Source organism: Idiotropiscis lumnitzeri, chromosome 17, assembly GCF_059441095.1.
Source record: "Idiotropiscis lumnitzeri isolate Australia: NSW breed Sydney's pygmy pipehorse chromosome 17, RoL_Ilum_1.0, whole genome shotgun sequence".
NCBI lineage: Eukaryota > Metazoa > Chordata > Actinopteri > Syngnathiformes > Syngnathidae > Idiotropiscis > Idiotropiscis lumnitzeri.
The window spans coordinates 13,214,862-13,234,405 of NC_142407.1; the positions used below are offsets into that span (position 1 = coordinate 13,214,862).

At 42.1% G+C, this 19,544-nt stretch overlaps 1 protein-coding gene across 2 annotated transcripts; it reads left to right on the plus strand.

The window, feature by feature from the left end:
• Nucleotides 1–960: 960 nt before the first annotated feature.
• LOC148320339 (chromatin remodeler ATRX-like) lies at nucleotides 961–19,087 on the plus strand. Of its 2 annotated transcripts, none has more exons than XM_088279874.1 (35): nucleotides 961–1,140; nucleotides 1,627–1,724; nucleotides 1,802–1,857; nucleotides 2,233–2,261; nucleotides 2,351–2,472; nucleotides 2,681–2,797; nucleotides 2,905–3,014; nucleotides 3,145–3,212; nucleotides 3,297–5,020; nucleotides 5,424–5,484; nucleotides 10,813–10,967; nucleotides 11,057–11,248; nucleotides 11,340–11,442; nucleotides 12,349–12,439; nucleotides 12,522–12,707; nucleotides 12,783–12,915; nucleotides 13,454–13,563; nucleotides 13,746–13,889; nucleotides 13,962–14,136; nucleotides 14,199–14,336; nucleotides 14,442–14,617; nucleotides 14,697–14,814; nucleotides 15,061–15,197; nucleotides 15,258–15,304; nucleotides 15,719–15,810; nucleotides 15,891–16,008; nucleotides 16,090–16,178; nucleotides 16,309–16,414; nucleotides 16,504–16,681; nucleotides 16,754–16,945; nucleotides 17,011–17,154; nucleotides 17,238–17,309; nucleotides 17,378–17,473; nucleotides 18,368–18,496; nucleotides 18,563–19,087. In XM_088279874.1, exons 1-35 carry the CDS (start codon nucleotides 1,133–1,135, stop codon nucleotides 18,665–18,667), a joined length of 5,619 nt encoding a protein of 1,872 aa, XP_088136000.1. In that variant the 5' UTR covers nucleotides 961–1,132; the 3' UTR covers nucleotides 18,668–19,087. The 2 variants fall into 2 exon arrangements, with proteins under 2 accessions (XP_088136000.1, XP_088136001.1); XM_088279875.1 differs by having other exon boundaries at nucleotides 11,078–11,248.
• The last annotated feature ends 457 nt before the right edge of the window (nucleotides 19,088–19,544 follow it).

Here is a 19,544-nt window from a genome sequence, read left to right on the forward strand (position 1 = left end):
TGACATCAAGGTTATTGAATAAATGTTCAAAGCCACATGATTCTCACAATGGAATGAAACCTTGGATGTCCTATCTTTACACTCCTGTCAACATTTCAAATTGTTTGACCTTGAAAGATGTTTAGAGCAAATAGCTCCTGTCAGTTAGTAGGTTGCTTTATTATAAATTTATAATTTAGACAAATTTGTAAAGGTGATACTGTTTATAAATACAGTGGAGTTATGTGCGAGATGAGTCAGAAATGCATTAGATATATTTCTTATTCCTCCACATCTAATATTATCCATCCGTTTCCCCAAGCATGTACACTGTTGCAAATGTTTAGAAACAATGTCAATTAATCTGATTAAAACTATGGATTTTTTTATGTTAACTCCATCCATTCATCCATTCTTCACAACCTCTCATCTGAGCCTCTGGAGCCTTTCCGAGTAGTCGAATTTTATAAATGCTTAATAAATTCTTTGTACCAGCAGAGGTTCATTTTTTTTTACAATAATGTTTAATTCTATTGGAAACCTGACGTCACTGTTCTCATTTCTCCGAACACGTGTCCCATGCTCATTCCTGGGTCGCTCTCTTTGACTTCTCGTTGAGATCTCTAAATTGCGGTCTAATTCCAATTTTGCCACATTCGATTAAATTGCACGCTGAACTTTTTAAAGCTTGGGTGCCAGTGCAATTCCAAGTTACTGCAAGTGAATGTTTGATGAAATATTGATTGATTTGACAGATGTTTGGACCACTATTGCTCTAAACCTGAAGTGGCAGCCACTGTGCGGTCGCCATAACATTTATAATCATTATCCTACAACATAAGTGAAACTGAAGTTCTGCGTGCATTAGCATACTAACTTCCTTCGAGATAACGCAAAACTAGCGCCAACTATTGTTCTTCCATGTTCCCAATTTTAATTTCAACAGCACCGTGACTTTTACTCCGGGCCAACAGGGGGCGATAATGGTGCAAATCATTTTGCAGGAAAACTGAGTAACTCGACATTCTAATACGAAAAATGGGGGGCCTTGTATTTGTTTTTATTGTTGTATGATGCTGCGCTTAAAATAAGCCCATCTTTTTGGCATGCTTAAAAGATAAGGACGTAGAAGAATTCGCCAAATGTTGCAGCGATGTCGAGGTAAATAGACGAACGCATTGCGTCGTACGCTCTTAGCAAGAATGGTGAATAGCGATATGCTAGGTTAGCTACAATGGCTCGCTGCCAGTCTGAAGCTATACACGCTTACATTTCCGAATAACTTAGTGACTCGTCTAAAAATGCATGAACAAGATACATTTGTTCTTGCATTTAAGATTTTAATTACTTTATTGTTAGAAGTAACATTTGTTTTGTCATATTGCCGCATTATGTCTCAATTGAATTACTGTTCACGTGCATACAGTGGTCAAAATCAGAAATGTTGGACCCAGCCAAACTGCCTTACGTTCAGATATGGAACCATCCCACTCACGTTCCAGAATATAAATCTGTCTCCCAGGGTAATATAGTATACCCTTGTATAGTTGGCTCCATTAATTGTTTTATTGTCTACCGCTATTAGATATTTGAGTATTTAGTATTCAAACAGATGGCTAGAAAACACAGCTTTTGTCTGGGTTACAGTGCTACGACAAGCAAGCTCAATGTATTGGTCAACAAGCTCCATGAATACCTGGCCCATTCTACGCACGAGGACAGCAATGGCTCAACTGAGCCTGATGGTAACATCACAACCTAGTCACACTTATTGTGTAAGATTGGTCCGAATGTTGTTTGACATGTTATGTTACATTTGCAGATGGAACAAACAGGAATGGTCCCGTGGAAGATTCGGCAGCCCCTTCTATAATCGAGGTAATGGAACACTCAATATTAAACGTTTCAGCAAGTCACATCAAATGTATTAAAGGTGATATACTACTGTTTTTTTTAAGTATAAAACAGTTCCCGGGTGTCCTAATCAAAGATCAAAATGCAAAAGCAGGAAAATGGCCGTTTTTACATTTGTAATCCATTGTTAACACGAATGAAAAATAACTTGTTTTGGGAGGTTTTGTCTTAACATTCTCGTGGTCATGGCATGGAATAGGTTACATTGATAGAGTGATAGTAATGAACTTTAATTATTAGTTTCTACTATTGGTTGTCATTCATGGCAAGATGCAAATCCACATACAACAATTGGAACTGTGCACAGCATCTTAAAAGTGTCACTTTGCTTCTTCGCAGGCACGAGTGGACACAAAATTCTCCAGAAGGTGGGTTTAGAAGAACTGCATGCAAAACGCTCAGCACATGACAAAAATAGAAGAGAAACTGGCTCACTTCTTTCTCAATATCATTTCAGAAAACCTTCTGTCGTTACAAAGCATTCTGGCTTGGACGAATCTGCAGACTCAAACGACAGCGACAATGTAGATTTCCCCTTCAGTGCAAATGGTCACCCAGATTCTACTTGCCTTCCTAAAGGTACGTCTTACTTTTGCCACATGACATTACTTTGAAACACAACTCTGCACAGGTTTTAAATTTAATGCAGTTTTTTTTTCATAGTTCTTCCTGTAAAATCCAACAACACTGTCTATTCCATCCATACTGACGCAATTCACTTGTAAAGTTCTGCATCCTTCTTTTATATTGTTACAATGTAATGACAAGCTTGCCATGATTTGTCTAGGCACTGTTTTGGTCAGACCTGAAGCTGTAGATAATGGCCGAGATGACTTCAGGGGTCCTGAGTTCCGCAGCCGGAAAAGTAACGTGCTACGGAAAGAATTTTCAAGGAGACGAGGAGGTCAGTCAAGTTTGCGGTGGCCAAAATTGCACAACACAAGAAATTTCTTCTCCCAGCAAGATATGAGAAGACGTTTTTGTAGCTAATGCTTTTGTGGGCTTTAACAGGGGGCGACCATTTGGAAATTGTCAGTTGCACTGCTTGTGGCCGTCAGGTGAACCACTTTCAGAGAGATTCCCTAATTCGCCATCCAGTTCTCAAAGTACTTATTTGTAAGGTGAGTCAGAAATACGTTGTCATTTTTTGGTATTTCACTATATTTCAAGTGCATTTCTCTTTTCCAACCCCGGTGCATGATTATTCTCGTCTAACAAATCTGTCATTTTCACTCCGTTTTGGTTTGTCAGTCATGCTACAGATATTACTCGAGTGACGACATCAGTAAGGATGCCGATGGAATGGATGAGCAGTGTCGGTAAGATTCAAATGGGAAAATAAAGACTTTATTTTGAAGTGTTGCGTCTAAATGGTACCTTCTGTACTTTTTTTTTTTTCGCAGTTGGTGTGCAGAAGGAGGCAACCTCATCTGCTGTGATTTCTGTAGCAACGCCTTTTGCAAGAAGTGCATTCTGAGAAATTTGGGGCGAAAGGAGCTCTCTGGCATCTTGGAGAGCAAGTGGTACTGCTACGTGTGTAACCCCGAGCCCCTTTTTGGCCTTGTGGTGGCCTGCGACAGCGTGCTGGAGAATATGGAGCATCTGTGGCAACAGCAACGCAAGAGAAACCGAGCCGAGCCGGAGAAATTGGATCTTTATGGCATGCTGCCTCTACCTCAAATCCTCCCCTGTGCTAAATGGGATCACAATGGCACGGATGGTAGCGTTGTGTTCAATTACAACACTTTAAATGTCTCCAAGGATATGACCGCAAAGGTCAAACATTTAGTGGACTCGGCAAACAACGTGAACACGAACTTCATTCATTTCATTAATACTGCGACAAAGACGAAACAAGGCGTTCGCAGCCTCTATTTGAAGTCGTATTTGACAGTCGTGAAATCCATGCGATTGTCTCTTTCGGCTCTCGAGGAAAGCCTGAAGGAAGAATTCAGCGACTTGCTCGTCTCCAGTTGTTGGGAGGAGTTACTTAGCAACAACTTTGTGTCCCAAGCTGCCACAGAAGCGGACGAGAAGAAATCCGTTGATGGAAGCTTGAATACGTTGCCAAAGCTGTCAGATGAATTTGCGGAAAAGGAAGTCCTTACTGATGTGGTAAGCTCAAGTGAGGGCGTCGACTCGTCTTCACACAATGCTGGACAGAATCTGCAGACGGTGGGCCCGCAGTTTCCTCAAAGTAGTCTCAACATGACCAAAAAGCTAGTGGTCAAACTTACACCTGTACCGATGGCGGAGGAGCCAAGCTCAGTTCTTCCACAAGACGTGGGAGAGGAAATGTTTCATGGAAAAGATGCGCCAGGAAATGAAGACATGGCCGTTGCTGACACTATCATGAGCGTGGACCACGCAAGCACATCGCTGCACCTAGAAGAGGAGCGAGGCAATCGGCGGTCTCCTCGTGTGAAGACGACGCCATTGCGTCGTCCCAGCGACGTCAAGGGTAAAGCGTCGCTCTCCACGGCAGACAGCGAGAGCGAGTCGGACTCCGAAGCACGGCCGACTTCAGCGGTCGCCCAAACCACCGAAGAGCAAAGTTTAAGCCATACCAGAGATGACTCCGACTCAGATGAAATACCCGCCGTGCTTCTCGAGCGAGTCGCGATGACCCGAAGCTCCGACGAGCACCGGAGTGACGATGACGACGGTGATGATGGCAGTCAAGCGTCCGGCAAAGTGGCCAAGAAGCGTCTCTTCTGGCTCACAAAGAACACCCCGATATCGCCCGAGAGGATTCGCCGCAAACGTAAACTGCTGGACCGTTCGCCCGAGTCTGACAGCGTCGCTAAGACTCGGCGGGAACCCGGGACGGATTCCTCCAGTGACGATCAAGACCTGCCGGATCCAAGGCAGCACCTGAAGACCCTCAGGTCCATCGGCAAGTCTCATCTCGTCAAGAGCGAAACGGAAGGGTGTGCTCGACAGCAGGCCATAGCGGAGGCCAGAAAGCACAAGACTCATGCTCGCCACCAAGTAATCGAGACCACCTCGTCATCGAGCGAGGACGAACGCGACGACGACTCCGGGAGTGACACCGACAATCAGAAGATGAAAGCAGTCACAGACGATGCGGCCTTATCGGGACCGACGGCTTTCCGTCAATCATCTGGTGAGTCTGACGTCGTGCCCCATTTCCGCTACACAGTTCCACTCGTCACTCACAAAACCTTGTCGTATTTACAGTTATCGAGGACATGCTTAATCAGAGTTTGAGCCGATATAACGCGTGAGAAAAAACACTCCTGGCTTTTTGGTTTTGATTTTGTCTTGTCAAGCATATTTGACGTCAATTTGTAGGATACGCGACTAGAATGGCTGCAAATCTACTTTCACTTGAGCGTACATTTGCTGTGCTTTTGTCTCCGGATGTTGCCTACAAGTTACAGCGTGCATCTTTCCATCACACATCTAGGCCCCTCAGGATACTTAGACAAACAAACATTCACACTCACGCTCGTAATTGTCATTTTTATTTTGATTGATTTTTTTTTTTTTTTTTTTTAATTTCGCAGGCGATGAGGATCGAGCTGGACCCAACTGGGCAGCAGGGGATGACGACGACCTTGAAAATAGGTATGGTTCTAAAAGCCAGGAAGTAGAGTGTGTAAAACAGCCAAAGTTTGGGAGAAAGACTGCAAGTCCGAGAAGCAAAGCCGCTGCTAAATCCACCAACTCCAATGCCATCAAGAGTCAGTTGCGGTCTTTTCACGCGCGGCCAAAACGTAGCTGCAGTCGAGCGCCGGAAATCAAATACACATTCTAATAGAAAAGACGTAGGGCTGTTTTATTGACAGAAAGATTTATTCAAATGTATATCTTTATCACTTAACTTGATTGCCCCCAGACATAGAAGAAAGAAGCTTGTAGTTCAATGTCCTAAAAGAGGAACTGTTTGTTGCCTTATATTCCAACCTGTTCGTGTATGACTGACAGGTTTATATGCTGTGAAAGTATTTGAACCAAGTAACGAAAGTCGAGCCTGCTCGCCTGGGGTGCTACACAATCAACAAAGTTGTGTGAAGCATTTTGAACTGATGCAAATGTGACATACTTTCAAAGGTGAAGTATGAAGTTGAAATCTTGCCGTTCCGATTTTGTGCGTGTGTGCGTGTGCGTGTCAGATTGAGTTTAAAAAAAGGGAAGCCCATGTCTCATTTGTTAAAAATTCTCTTGAATTTTTTTACGTTTGTTGTAGGCAAATTTATTGGCAAGGTTAAAACGGAAATGCTTCACCTTCATTGTTTTGATTTTCTACCACGCACTGAATCGTAAATCATCGTTGTTAGTGTTTAGGTTATTTCATATAAAATCTTCTAAATATATTACTGAATAAAGATGCCTGTGATCATTCTCATTCGTCCAGGTAATTTCATTCTCCGAGCATTGAATCTACCATAACTGGACTGTTCTGGTTGTTTTAGAAGACGTTTCACTCTTCCTTTTTTTTTTTTTTTTCCTTCATCTACCCTGCTTTTGTTCCTCCTGGAACTAGATGGACTTTTTCAAAATGACCTTTTGGGGTAACCACAGGTTTTGAGGGCCTCCCTCTGGTGCCTATACGCTTTGTCTTTGGCCAGTGGGCTGATAGGAACATTATCGGTCTGTGTTGTAAGGTTCTGGTAATGCACGGTGTTCCGGTGGGTGGTGTGAGTCAAAAAATATGGGCCAGTGTGTGCGGCTTTTCTGTTAACCCAACAAGGAGGACCCCGGAGGTTGTCTTGTACTTTTTTTTTTTTTTTTTTGTGCATCCATATTTGTATTTGTATTGTATAAATGTAAAAAAAAAGTTCATTACAAGAGCACTGCCACTGGGTTCTTCCTTCTCCAACAGACCAAAAAAAAGTTTGAACATCACTCGTGATCTGTGCGCTGGTTTGGTTGTGTTCCATTGGCTGCTAAATGCGATGTTGGTTGACGGTTCAACAGCTGTAAACAAGTCAATACTCTCACCAGATATGCCTCCTTCCTCGCTTCCAGTTCTCCAAGCTTTGCTCCTTTTGGGCTTGGTCCTGGATGCTTTTGGAAGATGTCTGTGTTGCAAACCTCTAAGTCCTGTAGCCTGCTAGGATCTTGTTTTTCATTTTCATTTCACTATGCCAGTGCGTGTCTGTGCTGTGCTGCTGCTTGTTGAAGTAGAAAGGTGTTGATAGCCGACCTCCAGGTGAATGCAGACCGTAGTGGAATTTTTATACATATATATATTTTTTTTACACCATTGTTGTTCAATCTTGACTCCAAAATGAACTTTCCTGGACGCTGTGTGTGACGTAGTTCTTTCTTGAAACCTTTTGGTGCCCTTGAGGTGATAAAAGTTCTCCAATTTTTCCTCCTTGCGCAGATGTGTGGATTTTTGGCTCAAATTGCCTCAAATGCGTCATCTGTGCCCGATGGGGCTGAATGATTTTAGGGGGAAAAAAATTATATTGTAGTTTTTCAGACAGATATTGCGATTTAGATTTTTTTGTCACGATGTACAGTGCCGTCAATTCTGTAATTCTGTATATGAAGAAGCATTTTTTTTGTACTATTGTCCATAAATGTAAACTTATGTCACTAAAATATATAGTCTCTTAGCAAAGCTAAATTGATAAAAAATATAATTTTGAGACCTATTATTGCGTAGATCTCCAAAGTCAGGACCCGGTGGTGCAAAATAGATCAAATAACATGGATGAGATTATAAATATTTAATACACGCGACACTTTTTTTTTTTTAACTACTTTGGCGCTGGTTAGTGTAGCCTGTTTACTGAAATATGCCGCTGATTCGTGCGCGTGTGGATCAACGTTTTGGTGTGGTCTTTTCAATTTAAGATGAAGGTGCCTGTGTTGTGTAAATCTTCGTCCCATAGACCGCAATGACATTGTCCCACATTTTTATTTCATCATACTATGTGTGCTTTAAAAAAACAAAAACATTTGGATTTGAATTAATCTGAGCCTATCACGCCGAAATGGAGCAAAAATTCTCGCCTGGCACGCAACCGCGCTTGATCATGTGAACTGCATCGACGGCAGAAACATTCGGTCTGACTGTTGCAATAGACAACCAGAACACTCCAGTTGCAATCGATTCAATCCCCTGAGAATTTTTACATAAAATATAATTATGAAGTGCACAAGTCTGAAGATTCACTTTAGGTTGCTGTTCTTTTCTCTACTGATTTTCCTTTTAAAACGTTAAATGTTTTTCCTTTTGTCAGGCCCTGTTTAAATGTGGCCAGAAATCGAACCTATTTTACCCAAGTTGCCTTTCCATTGGTTTGTGTTGAAACTTCATTCTTGAAACTTTATTTTGCTATCTAAAAAAATCTACTCTCTCTTTGCCTTTTGTGGTGAACATAATCTTGTCATATAAATAACTGAAAAAAAACCAAACCAACCTTGAAACCATGCAACTCTCTGTAGACACAAATCACATCTGCTTGTAAAATATGTGATTTGTGTTGCATGTCAATTCAGTTTTTTTTTTTTTTGATTGTGAATTAGTGCAAAGTTTTAACATTTAAGGCGTCAACATTAAGCCTCTGGTATTTGCCACCATAATGAATAATAAATTTGCTTGTGACATAATACTTTTAAAACTGGTATTTAGTCTCTCCTTTTTCTATTTTAAATGGCCTGCCTTTTGTCACTTCACTTTAAAAAAAAAAAAAAAAAAAAGAGAACACGTGCAATCGAGCACTGTCAACAAAAAGTATATGCCAATGGCCTTTGACTTCCGCCTCCTCGGTCGAGGTGGGGGGGGGGGCATTCACAATCGGTTGCAATCCTGCACAGACGTTGAATGACCTGTGTCATTTTGAAGAAGCACGAATGAAAAAGTTTACAAGACTTTGAGAGCTCTGGATAAGCAAGTCCAGTGTGGCCTCATTCACGCACACGCAGTCTTTGGTCCGCCGAGGTATCGCGATATCTGACGCTGCAGCAGTTTACGTAGCGATCAATAGAGTTGTATAACTGTGTTCAAGGCTCAGCTCTGAGGAGCGCTGGAGACTTACGCGGTTGAAACTCAAGCCAACATTTGACTCCGAAGGGCTTTTCCCTGTGAGCCTCCTGTTGTGACAAAAAAAAAAAAACAAAGCAGCTGGAAAGAGTCCGTTGATGTGCTTGTGAGCCAAATGAGCTGCTGTAATCGCAATCCGTGGTTGCCGTGTCGTTATGGAACGGATCTCATAATGTGCCATGTTTCAATTTAAACATTCTTTTTTTTTTTTTTTTTTTTTGTATGTTTGACCCCACTTTCTATGCACAGATAAACATTACTGCTGACCATTTTCTAAAGCTGAACGCACAGCTTCTTTAAATGCCTTCCAATTCCGAGCCGCTTCAGAGAAAGCAATCGCAGTTCTCTGAAGTTGAGACAATTTGGTGTTTGGGAATAAATGTCGCAGGTCAGTACTTCCAAGTCGAAAGTAGACGGAACAATGTTGTACATCTGAGAATTGAGAGTGGGCTGTGAAACAACAATAACAAGCACCCAAATTCCGATTCTGTCCTTTTTTTAATGACACCCATGTTTGTTTCTCGTGTTTTTTCTCTCCAGGTCGGATTTTCTGACAGCACAGCAGTGAATGCAGTGCTGTTAGGAAGAAATGTCTTAAATGTGGGATTTTGTAGCCCTCGACTCATTTGGTTGTAGTTTGTGACTTTTTTTTTTTTTTTTTGACTCGCTAGTAAAATGGTCAGCAAGAATGTGAAGATCACATTGTTTGTGCTCCCCCAATCTTGATTGCTGCTACACTGTAACACTTCCCGGTTTTAACACGTTGGATTCAGTGGCAGTGAAGATGGCTGCCCCCTTCCCCTCTTGTGACTCATGTCGATGACCTACTTTTCGATTAGGCGCATGTGCAAGCGTCAGGATTTCGGAGAGATTTGAAATAGGATGGACAATTGAGCTCAAGTATAGAAGAAGTCTTGACTTGTCTTAATGCAGCACTGGACTGGTCGTACAAAACGTTCAAAGTTGATTTTTTTTTTTTTTTCTCCATTTTTAAATGTGGGTCATAAGCAGGATGATTTAGAGATTTCAGAATAATACTTCATTTGTTGTATAGTGTAGAGATACCATGTTACATCGCTTACCGTGTATAGTATTTATTTATATGTGGTCGTTGTAAATGTTTTAGATTTTGCCAGAAGACTTTTTTTTTTTTTGGATGAGCAAAATGGATTGATCCTTGCACAGAGATCGTTCTTTCGCCCCTAAATCTCAATTCATCTTTACGATGTTTCCTGGACAATTCCCAGTTTACGGAAGGTGAATCTCTGAGCTCTAACATTCGGCGAGCTCTAATCTCACAAAAGTCCTTCTGGATGAATTGATAGAAATATAATATTTACAGGACGACGGCATCCTGTAAAAAGTCTTCCCCGACTAGTTGTTGCTGTATAGCTAACTCCAAAGGAGTGGGAGACTGTCTATATTTCCTTCCTTCCCCCCTCCTGCTGGCTGTAGGTGTAATTGCATACATTTGTCAATTGAGTGTATTTTGCGGTTTAGGAAATGCAAGAGGGAATGATGTAATAAAAAGAAAAAAGTCCCGCTCGTAGACGGGCGTACTCTTAAAGAATGTCTTTGTGTTTTGGTGCCATCTGTGCATTTATGCTTGCTTGCGCCAATAAATGTTTGCTCTTTAAAATGTCTGATCTGTCTTTTTCTGCCGCTTCACATGTCGAACGATCACTCTGTCACTAGGTTCGACTTTGTTGTTTTGGCTTTTCGTAGACTTGCTTCAGCTTTGTCTAGAGGCGCCTTAAACTCAAACTGATCTCACTTTTGCCTTGCAATATTTTCTTTTTTTTTTTTTTTTTTAATTTCCCAGCTGAAGCTGATGTGACTTGATCTTGAAATTTGAATTTGAGGTACCTTGTCCTTTTTTTTCTACTTTTTAAAAGAATCGCTAAGAAAATACTTTTGGCCCAAATCAATACCAACTTCTCATCGCTCGATGAGTTATCGTCTGATGAGGAAACGCAGGATGCTGAGTCTTCTTCTGAGCCTGAAAGGGAATTTAAACAAGCCCGTGACGAATGTGGACAAGAGGACCGCGGTGAGTGGTATTTCTTCCAAATAAGCACAAGTCAGGTTTGTTTCAAATGATTTTCTGGCGGGAGTCCGAGCCTCCCGTTGGTTATGTAGTCATTCGAATGTGTGCTACAGGCGAAAAGTTGTCTTCTGACGCTGGTGCCGATGGCCCCAACGTGAGGCAGCACCACTTGCTGCGCCACAAACTCGCCTTGGATGAAGGGACAGGAAGTGACAAGGCAGCATCAGGGAATGAAGCAGGAAAGGAAGACAAGAAGACGAGAGTCAACCCCAACCAGTCGAGCAGTAAGGACACGTCACACATCATGAAGCGTTGCCTTTGGGTGGCGTCTTGGAAGTTTTTTTTTTTAATGTGGCGGCGCTGCTTTATGTCCAGTTGACGATGAGAGCGGAATTACTGATAATAGCTCGTCGGAGTTGGAGGAATTTGGAATGAGCGAGGAGCTGAGTGTGTCGGAAGAAGAAGAGAAGCTTGAAAGGTACATGAGGAAATTAAAAAAACAAAACAAAAAAAAACATCCACTTTGTGTTTGTGACAGGACAAAAGAATATTTGATCAATCAGTTGAACATTCTCTACTCTGTGGGAAATTAGTGCTATCATTCTGTTGTTTTTCAATGTTTCAATTACCAGATAGAATTACCGTATTATCCGGACTATTAGCCGCCGTAATTATTTTTTTGGGGAAAAAAAAACAACACAAAAAAAACAATATACAAGCCGCATCAGGCTTTCAGTCGCAGTTTTCTATGTTGAAAAAAAAAAATTTTTTACTGCATGAACAGAACGATTTTGTACTGTGAATGCACATAAAGGTACATCAACAGATTATTAAAACGGTGCCTTTTAACACGCCAACTACTTTGCAAAAAAAAAAAAAAAGTTTGCAAAAAAAAAAAAAGCGAGATTTATTTAGCGTATTTTCTGAACTGTGGAGCGCCCCTAACAATAAATGAAAAATCCACAGAAAATCTGCACCGCATCCGGAAAATATGGTAGTCATTTTGTCATACAACGAATTGTCACAGCCTCATCCCATAATGGAAAAAATATATTTTTCCCTTCAAAAAAACTTTACATTTAAAAAAAATTTTTTTTGGGGGGGGGGGCTAATCGAATATTAAAAATGTCATCACATTTATATGAGTATTCGCAACCTTTGCTCAATACTTTAATGCCGCACCTTAGGCAGTAAGTACGGACTCAGGCCTTTTGGAATATGATGCCTCAAGCTTGGCACAGCCATTTTTTTTGCACTTTTGCTCCTGATCCAATTGAGGACAAGTGATCTAGAAATTGTTTGTGACGGAGGGACACTCTTGTGACGTAATACGCAAATGGTAGGAACTGCATGTGTGTATCCTCTTGTCATTTTCCTGTTGCAGTTCACCGTCTAAAGCCAAAGAGGAGTCTCCTCCGTTTGTCGGCAAGACCCCGGCGACCTGCATTTTGTTGTCTGACAGTTGCAGTGAGGAGGTAACCGTAGCAACGACCGCTCACCACAACCGGCAAAGGAGAGTTTTCATAGATTGACCCCAACTTCTTCACATTGGAGTAGAACGACGAAACGAACGCTGGCGACGAACTTAGCAACACTCCGGGCACACCCAAAGGACGCAAAAAAATCCGCAGAATCATCCAAGACGACAATCTCCGGTCCGAGACCCAGGAAGCGCTGCGAGAGGAGGAGGAGCGATGCAGACGACTGGCGAGTCGGGAGCAACTGATGGAGGAGCGACGAGAGGTACTCCAAGCGAAAACAAACCAATTCATTTTGTCGTCGTCACAAACTGACTCACTCGCCGGCGTTGCTTTCCAGACGATTGTTGTCAATTTGTCTCAAGAGTCTGTCACCACCAAGCTGATTCTGGATCAAGATGAGCAGACCAGAACACCTCTAGTCCAGGTGCACAGGAACCTCGTGACTAATCTCAAGCCTCACCAAGTGGATGGTGAGTGCACACACTCGCTTGTGCCAACATGTCAAACCTTTTTCTTCATGCATCGCGATCACCTCAAAGGCGTTTCACACTCACTTCGGAACATAAAAAAGGTCCTTCCTCAGATTTTCTGATGATTCTGGTCGGAATTCATTCATTCGTGTGTCTAATGACATTTTTATGTGCTATCTGGTCTACCGTGATGTCAAAAATGTGAGCTTACTCCCGTGATTTTGAGGCAACGCGCCAAAAAATTACTAAGACCCTCTTGTGGCTCCTTTTTTTTTTTTTTTTTTTTTTTTTTTTTACATGTCCCTGGGGTATAGAAATAACAATTTGATATATTTATTAATTTGCTTATTAAGTTGGAGGTCCGCGTATTGAGGTTGTAAAACAGGTTTAAAACAAAAAAAAAAAGAAAGAAAGGGCAATTTCATTTGAAAATAGCAACCTCACGAGGGCCGCTAATAGATCTCGTTAGATCTTGTTAATTACGATTAGATGACTCGCCCCGTAAATGATTTTGTTTCTCTCTGTCCTCACCGAAAAGGAGTCCAGTTCATTTGGGACAACTGCTGTGAGTCAGTGAAGAAGGCCAACTCCTCTCCAGGATCAGGTTGCATCCTGGCTCATTGCATGGGCCTCGGAAAGACTCTGCAGGTATGGAGAAGATTGATTGGAAAGTTACAAAAAAAAAAACAAGTCACAAGAGTCAGTAAAGCTTATAGTATCACTTCTTATATTAAAAAGAAAAATGTTAAGTCGCTGTTACTATCCATCCCCAAAATTCCAAATGATTGACCGTCTCCCATGATTTGTTCCTTCTTTCCTCCTCTTTTTAGGTGGTCGCCTTCCTGCACACGGTATTGCAGTCGACGATCTTACCTTTTCAAACGGCCCTGGTCGTGTGTCCTCTCAACACGGCGCTCAACTGGGTGGGCGAGTTCAAGAAATGGCAAAAAGAATTAGGGAAAGACATCGTCAAGGTACGTTAACTTGAACCAACGTGCGCACGCATCCCGATGCGGTTAATGTGCTGAAACACAAACGTATGACAGGTCAGCGAGTTGGCCACCAAAAAGAATTTTGCCGACCGACTCCGAGCGCTGCAGGGCTGGCGCATTACTGGAGGGGTGATGATTATCGGCTACGAAATGTTCCGAAACCTCTCACTCGCCCCCAAACTGGACGAGAAGTTAAAGCGGGAGCTTCAAAACATCCTGGTGGATCCAGGTAGAGGACTTTGCATCTTTCACGATACCTGGACATGTTTTCTGAGGCCGCTTCGCATTCAGGTCCAGATTTCGTCATATGTGATGAAGGGCACGTTCTGCGCAACGAAAACTCCAAGATTTCCAAAGTCATGGGCGCTGTGAAGACGCGACGGAGAGTGGTGCTCACTGGCACGCCGTTGCAAAACAATCTGGTGGAGTGTAAGTTTGCTCGGCTGCACTAATTCAACTCTTGGCAGTGTTGCGTCTTGGGCCGATTCGACTCGAATCCCTTTCTTGATTTCAATTTCCTATTTGTCCCCACAGACCATTGCATGGTCAACTTCATCAAGAAGAACCTTCTGGGCTCACTGGGGGAGTTTCGAAACCGCTTTGTCAACCCCATCCAGAATGGCCAATGCGCTGACTCCACGCCCAGAGATGTTCGAATCATGAAGAGGCGCGCTCACGTCCTCCATGCCATGCTGACCGGATTTGTGCAAGTAACAAGTCCTTTTTATTTATTGTCATCTTTTCTCTATTGCCTCAGCAATCGCTCACACGTTTTTATTTTTCCTTTAGAGGAGAGATTACTCCGAGCTGACTGAGTTTCTGCCTCCCAAGTACGAGTACGTCGTGGCAGTCAGGGTGTCTCGGCTTCAGCGGACGTTGTACAGCCACTACTTGAAGCACGTCAGTGGTGAGTCGACATTGGCATTGGGGAAAAATTCCCCAAAACTTGATTATCGATCATTGATTGTTAATTGTCATCCGCAAGTTACTTATTGAAGGTATTTTCTACTCACAAGAAAATATTTATCTCAAGAAATTAAATTATTTTATGACAGTTAGAGGTGAAAAATGTTGTCTATAATAGGCGTTGTTTTTTTAATTCCTTTAATTTAGTTTAAAAGGATGATGTTTAAGTTAAGGCCTGTTTTCTCAGGCCTGGGCAACGTTATCGGCACTGCGAAAATGAAGATCGGCGCAAACCTGTTTAAGGATTTTCAGGCCCTCGCTCGAATTTGGACTCATCCTTGGTGCCTTCAACTCAGCTACAAGGCCAATGAAAAAAAGCTCAGGGTAAGAAATTAAAATTCGCACACCTGTCCCATTTGGTAAATAACGGTTGTTTACCGATAGGCACGTTTGGGAAAGAACATCAATTCCGGCACTCCGCTCATGGAAAGGTAATACCGACCGAAACCACCATCAAATTGCTCAATTAAATAACCAACTTCAGACAATTTATATATATATTTTTTTTTACGTTGTATTTTTTGGGACCTATAACTTAGCTGTGCTGTTTTTGTGTATCAAAGAAATATAGGTGAATGGGGTCCCCATATCTCTCTCTCTCTCTCTCTCTCTCATCCCAGAGCCTACCACAAAATGTGAAAACATGAGACCTTTTCTAAAAAAATAAAATAAATAAAAAAACCAAATATATATATATATATTATTTATTTATATATTTATGTATATATATTTATTTTTATTTTATTTTATTTTATTCAATTTTTTATATATATTTTTTCTCAGGCAAATGCTAAGCAGAACATTTTGACTTTCCTAAACTAATGTAGTGTTTTCCAACACTCTAGTCCTTTGGCTTGCCATAGCGGACCGAGCAACAGCACCATCGATGATCCGAGCCAATCCACAGCAGCAAATGTTGCTGATGCTGCATCAGAAGGTAGCGAGAGTGATTTAGTGTCGCAGTCGTTACGGCAGCACCTTACAAACGCTCTCCTTGTGTGTCATGTGCCCTCTCAGGCCCGTGCTGGTTCAAAAATATGTTTTCCCAACACGACTCCGACATCCTGGAGCACTCGGGCAAGTTGGTCCTCTTGTTTGAGATCCTGAGGATGGCTGAAACGCTGAACGACAAAGTGTATGTGTCTTTTCTCTCCCTCGATCTCAACACATCTCCGTGGTGCAAAGAGACAATTTTTCTTTTCTTTTCTTTCCTCAGACTTGTTTTCAGTCAGTCCCTGGTTTCGTTAGACCTGATCGAGAGTTTCCTGACAGATTGTCACCGGAGACGAAAGGACTCATCTGAAGGTATTGTTGATGTTTTCGGCGGTATCTTGACCCGAGCGTCCTCCATCTTAGAAGTTTTTCAAGTTACTGACTCCAGTCAAAAGACCACAATTGTACCATTCTAAGAAATGTGGCCTCTGTTTTCACATAGCGGGAAGCTGGATCAAAAACGTTGATTATTACCGCCTGGATGGTTCCACCACTGCTGCGTTACGGACGAAATGGGCTAATCGTTTCAATCATTCCGCTAATCCACGGTACAGTTGGACTTCCTTTTCTCCTTTCAAAAAAAACCCCAAAAACATTGGACACGTCATGAGACAAATGTAATCTTGTCTCCCTTTAGCGGCCGATTATTTCTCATCTCAACAAGGGCCGGCTCGCTTGGCATCAACCTGGTGTCTGCCAACAGGGTGATCATCTTTGACGCCTCGTGGAATCCCTCCTACGACATTCAAAGCATCTACAGGGTGTACCGCTTCGGCCAGGTCAAGCAAGTGTTCGTGTATCGCTTCTTGGCGCAGGTGAGCTCATCATTAATTCGGCAGCCACTTCGCGATAATCTGTCTTTGTTTGCGTCTTACGTTGACGCGTAGGGCACAATGGAGGAGAAGATCTACGATCGTCAGGTGACGAAGCAGTCTTTGTCCTACCGAGTGGTGGATCAGCAGCAGATCGAGAGACACTTCACCCTCTCCGAGCTCACCGAACTTTACACGTTTGAGCCGGACATGCTGGACGAGCCTCATTCCAGGAAAACCAAGCGGAAGACCTCGGACTTGCCGAAGGTAACGATTTTCACGTTCATTTTGTGGACTTGTTCATAATCGTGTACTCTCACACGTCTTGTCAGGATCACGTTCTGGCGATGCTTCTGGAGAAGTGCAAAGATCAAATTGTCAGCTACCATGAGCATGCGTCTCTGCTGGACCATAAACAAGAGGAGGAGCTCACTGAAGCAGAACGCAAAGATGCCTGGGCGGAGTATCAGGCTGAGGTAATGAGCCAGCAGCAGCAGCAGCAGCAGCTCAGCGTGCGCACGCACTTCCCAGTCTAATACCAGTACGTCTTTGTCTTTAGTCCCACCCAGCCAGCGCCCCAGTGAAAATCAGGCTGGACACCTTGAATATGAGGACCAATGAAGAGCTGGTGGTAAATATGCCGCATCTTCCGCCCACCGCCCTTTTGCATTTGACTGAACACAACATATGCGCTTGCAGCACTTGCTGAACAAAAGCCGAGAGAAATTAGCGGCCGCCTTCCAGGCCGTGCAGGCCATGACGTCGCACCCCCTTGAGGAGTACGTGCTCCACCTGGTGAGTGGTGCGCTGCCGTTCTTATTCAATGACGGAAGGGATGTGAAAATGATCCAATTTCAACTCGACAAATGTTAGGGGAAAACAAAGCTCTTTCAGCACGCTCTTTTTTTTTTTTTTTTACTGCTTCAAAATGGCATTCTGCCATTTTGCAAATTCTGTGGTGCGCCTGTGCCTTCAGGTAGGACTTCGATTATTTATTCCACCTCTTAAAACCCTCAACTACCCACTCAACCAAGTGGTAGAGAGCATCAAGAAGGCAAATAATGAGTTTTAAAGGACAATAGATGCCTGCTCCATCATTTAGTCGGCCATGTTTTTTTTTTTCTTTAAAAGAATGATTTAACAATGAGATGACGATACATAGTCACTATGGTAATCGTTTCAACATTTCCATGCATTGATAAAAAAAGACAAGCTCCCACAAAATATAGTGACTCTAACGTCCCCAAACCTTAAAGATTTTGTTTGTTTCCATAGTTTTTTTTTTAGGTTTTCGAAAACATTCAAGAGTTTTGTTTTTTGATTTTTCTTAGAACTGGCCAAAACAAATGTAAAATGCAATTTGTACTTTTTTTCCCCAGAAATCATCAATAATCTGTAGCAGTTGAGATTATCAAATGACATGACAAAAACAACTTTTAAAATGCTGAGATTTTGGAGGTCAAATTGGAAAACCGATTGGTTAAAGAAATGTTGATTTGAGATTTTGTTGCATCGGTCCCAGCACGGCTCTTTCGCACATGGCAACATCTCATTGAACGAAAAAAATAAATCAATCTATTCTCATACGCTGAAAGTGAAAAAGGAAGAGAATTGACTGTTGGGAATAAATGGCTACAATTTCATGGATCACATCCGTTTGTCAAATTCCTGTCCTTACTTTTGCTCCAGTGGCGCCAACATCCACAAATATCCGTGGATATGATTAAGGTGAAGGCAGTGCAGTGGCGAGAAAGTGACTCAAAGGAGCTGGCGCGGCGAAAGGCCTTTTATGCCGAAGTTCTTGAAGAGCAGCGATTAGTAAGTTCAAATGGGATCATGTGTTTGTTTTGGCCAAATGAATGCTCACCACCGTTTGTATTCCAGCTCACACTACACATCCAGACCATTTTGAGCGTGCGACGGAATCAAGAGACGCACGGGCCGACTGCGTCCGCACCATCCGACCAGCAAACATCGGCAAATAACTGAAGCCTCGCTTACGTGCCATCGCTTGGTTAAGTCTTGAAATCATTTCCACAGTTTTTTTTTTTGGTTCACATGCTCTCCAATAAGCACTTTAATGTGACCAACTTGGTCATTTAATTCACTTTCGTCCATGTGATGATTTTTACCAGCCATGGCGTAACATTATGGGGAACTTCAGGTGCTCTGATTTTTTTTCCAAGAGCAACCGGAATTAGAAATCGCATAATAATTGGCATCGATGTCTGATCAGTCAGCGTGACACTTTGAATACTACACTCCTTTTTCTATGCTTATGTAAAAATGTCCAATTTTTGCTTTTTGTGATTTTTTTTTTTTTTGGTAATGTCTTGCACTGTTTTTGTCACTGGAGCAACTTAGGAAGTGTACTTCCTTCATGTATCAATAAACTTACATCAAAAATACCATGATGAGAAAAATACTTGACTACAAGAAAACCCCATGCAACAAATAAAGAAAAAGATGTAATCAAAACTGGACCGGCTTCTATAATAAAACATGTGAGCATGATTGTAATAGTAAGGTGTGTAAAATATTTTTTGGTGGAAATCTGCCTGTAATTGACACTCCCCCCAAAACATTTACGATTGCCTGTAAATGCCACAAAAGGGCAGCAAAGCACTACTTTTGTGTAAGCGAAACTCCAATTTATAGCCGTGACACCAAGATGGCGACAAAGCACTACTTTTGTCCAAATGACACTCAATTTACTTCATAATTCCCTGTCACCCAAAATAGTGAAAAGATTTTTTTTTTCTTGCTTCGGCCTAAGCACCAAAGCGAAATGGCTCAATTTATGAATGGTGAACCGTAAATATATATTATATATAAATATATATATCCTGTACTTCAGTTTAAATAC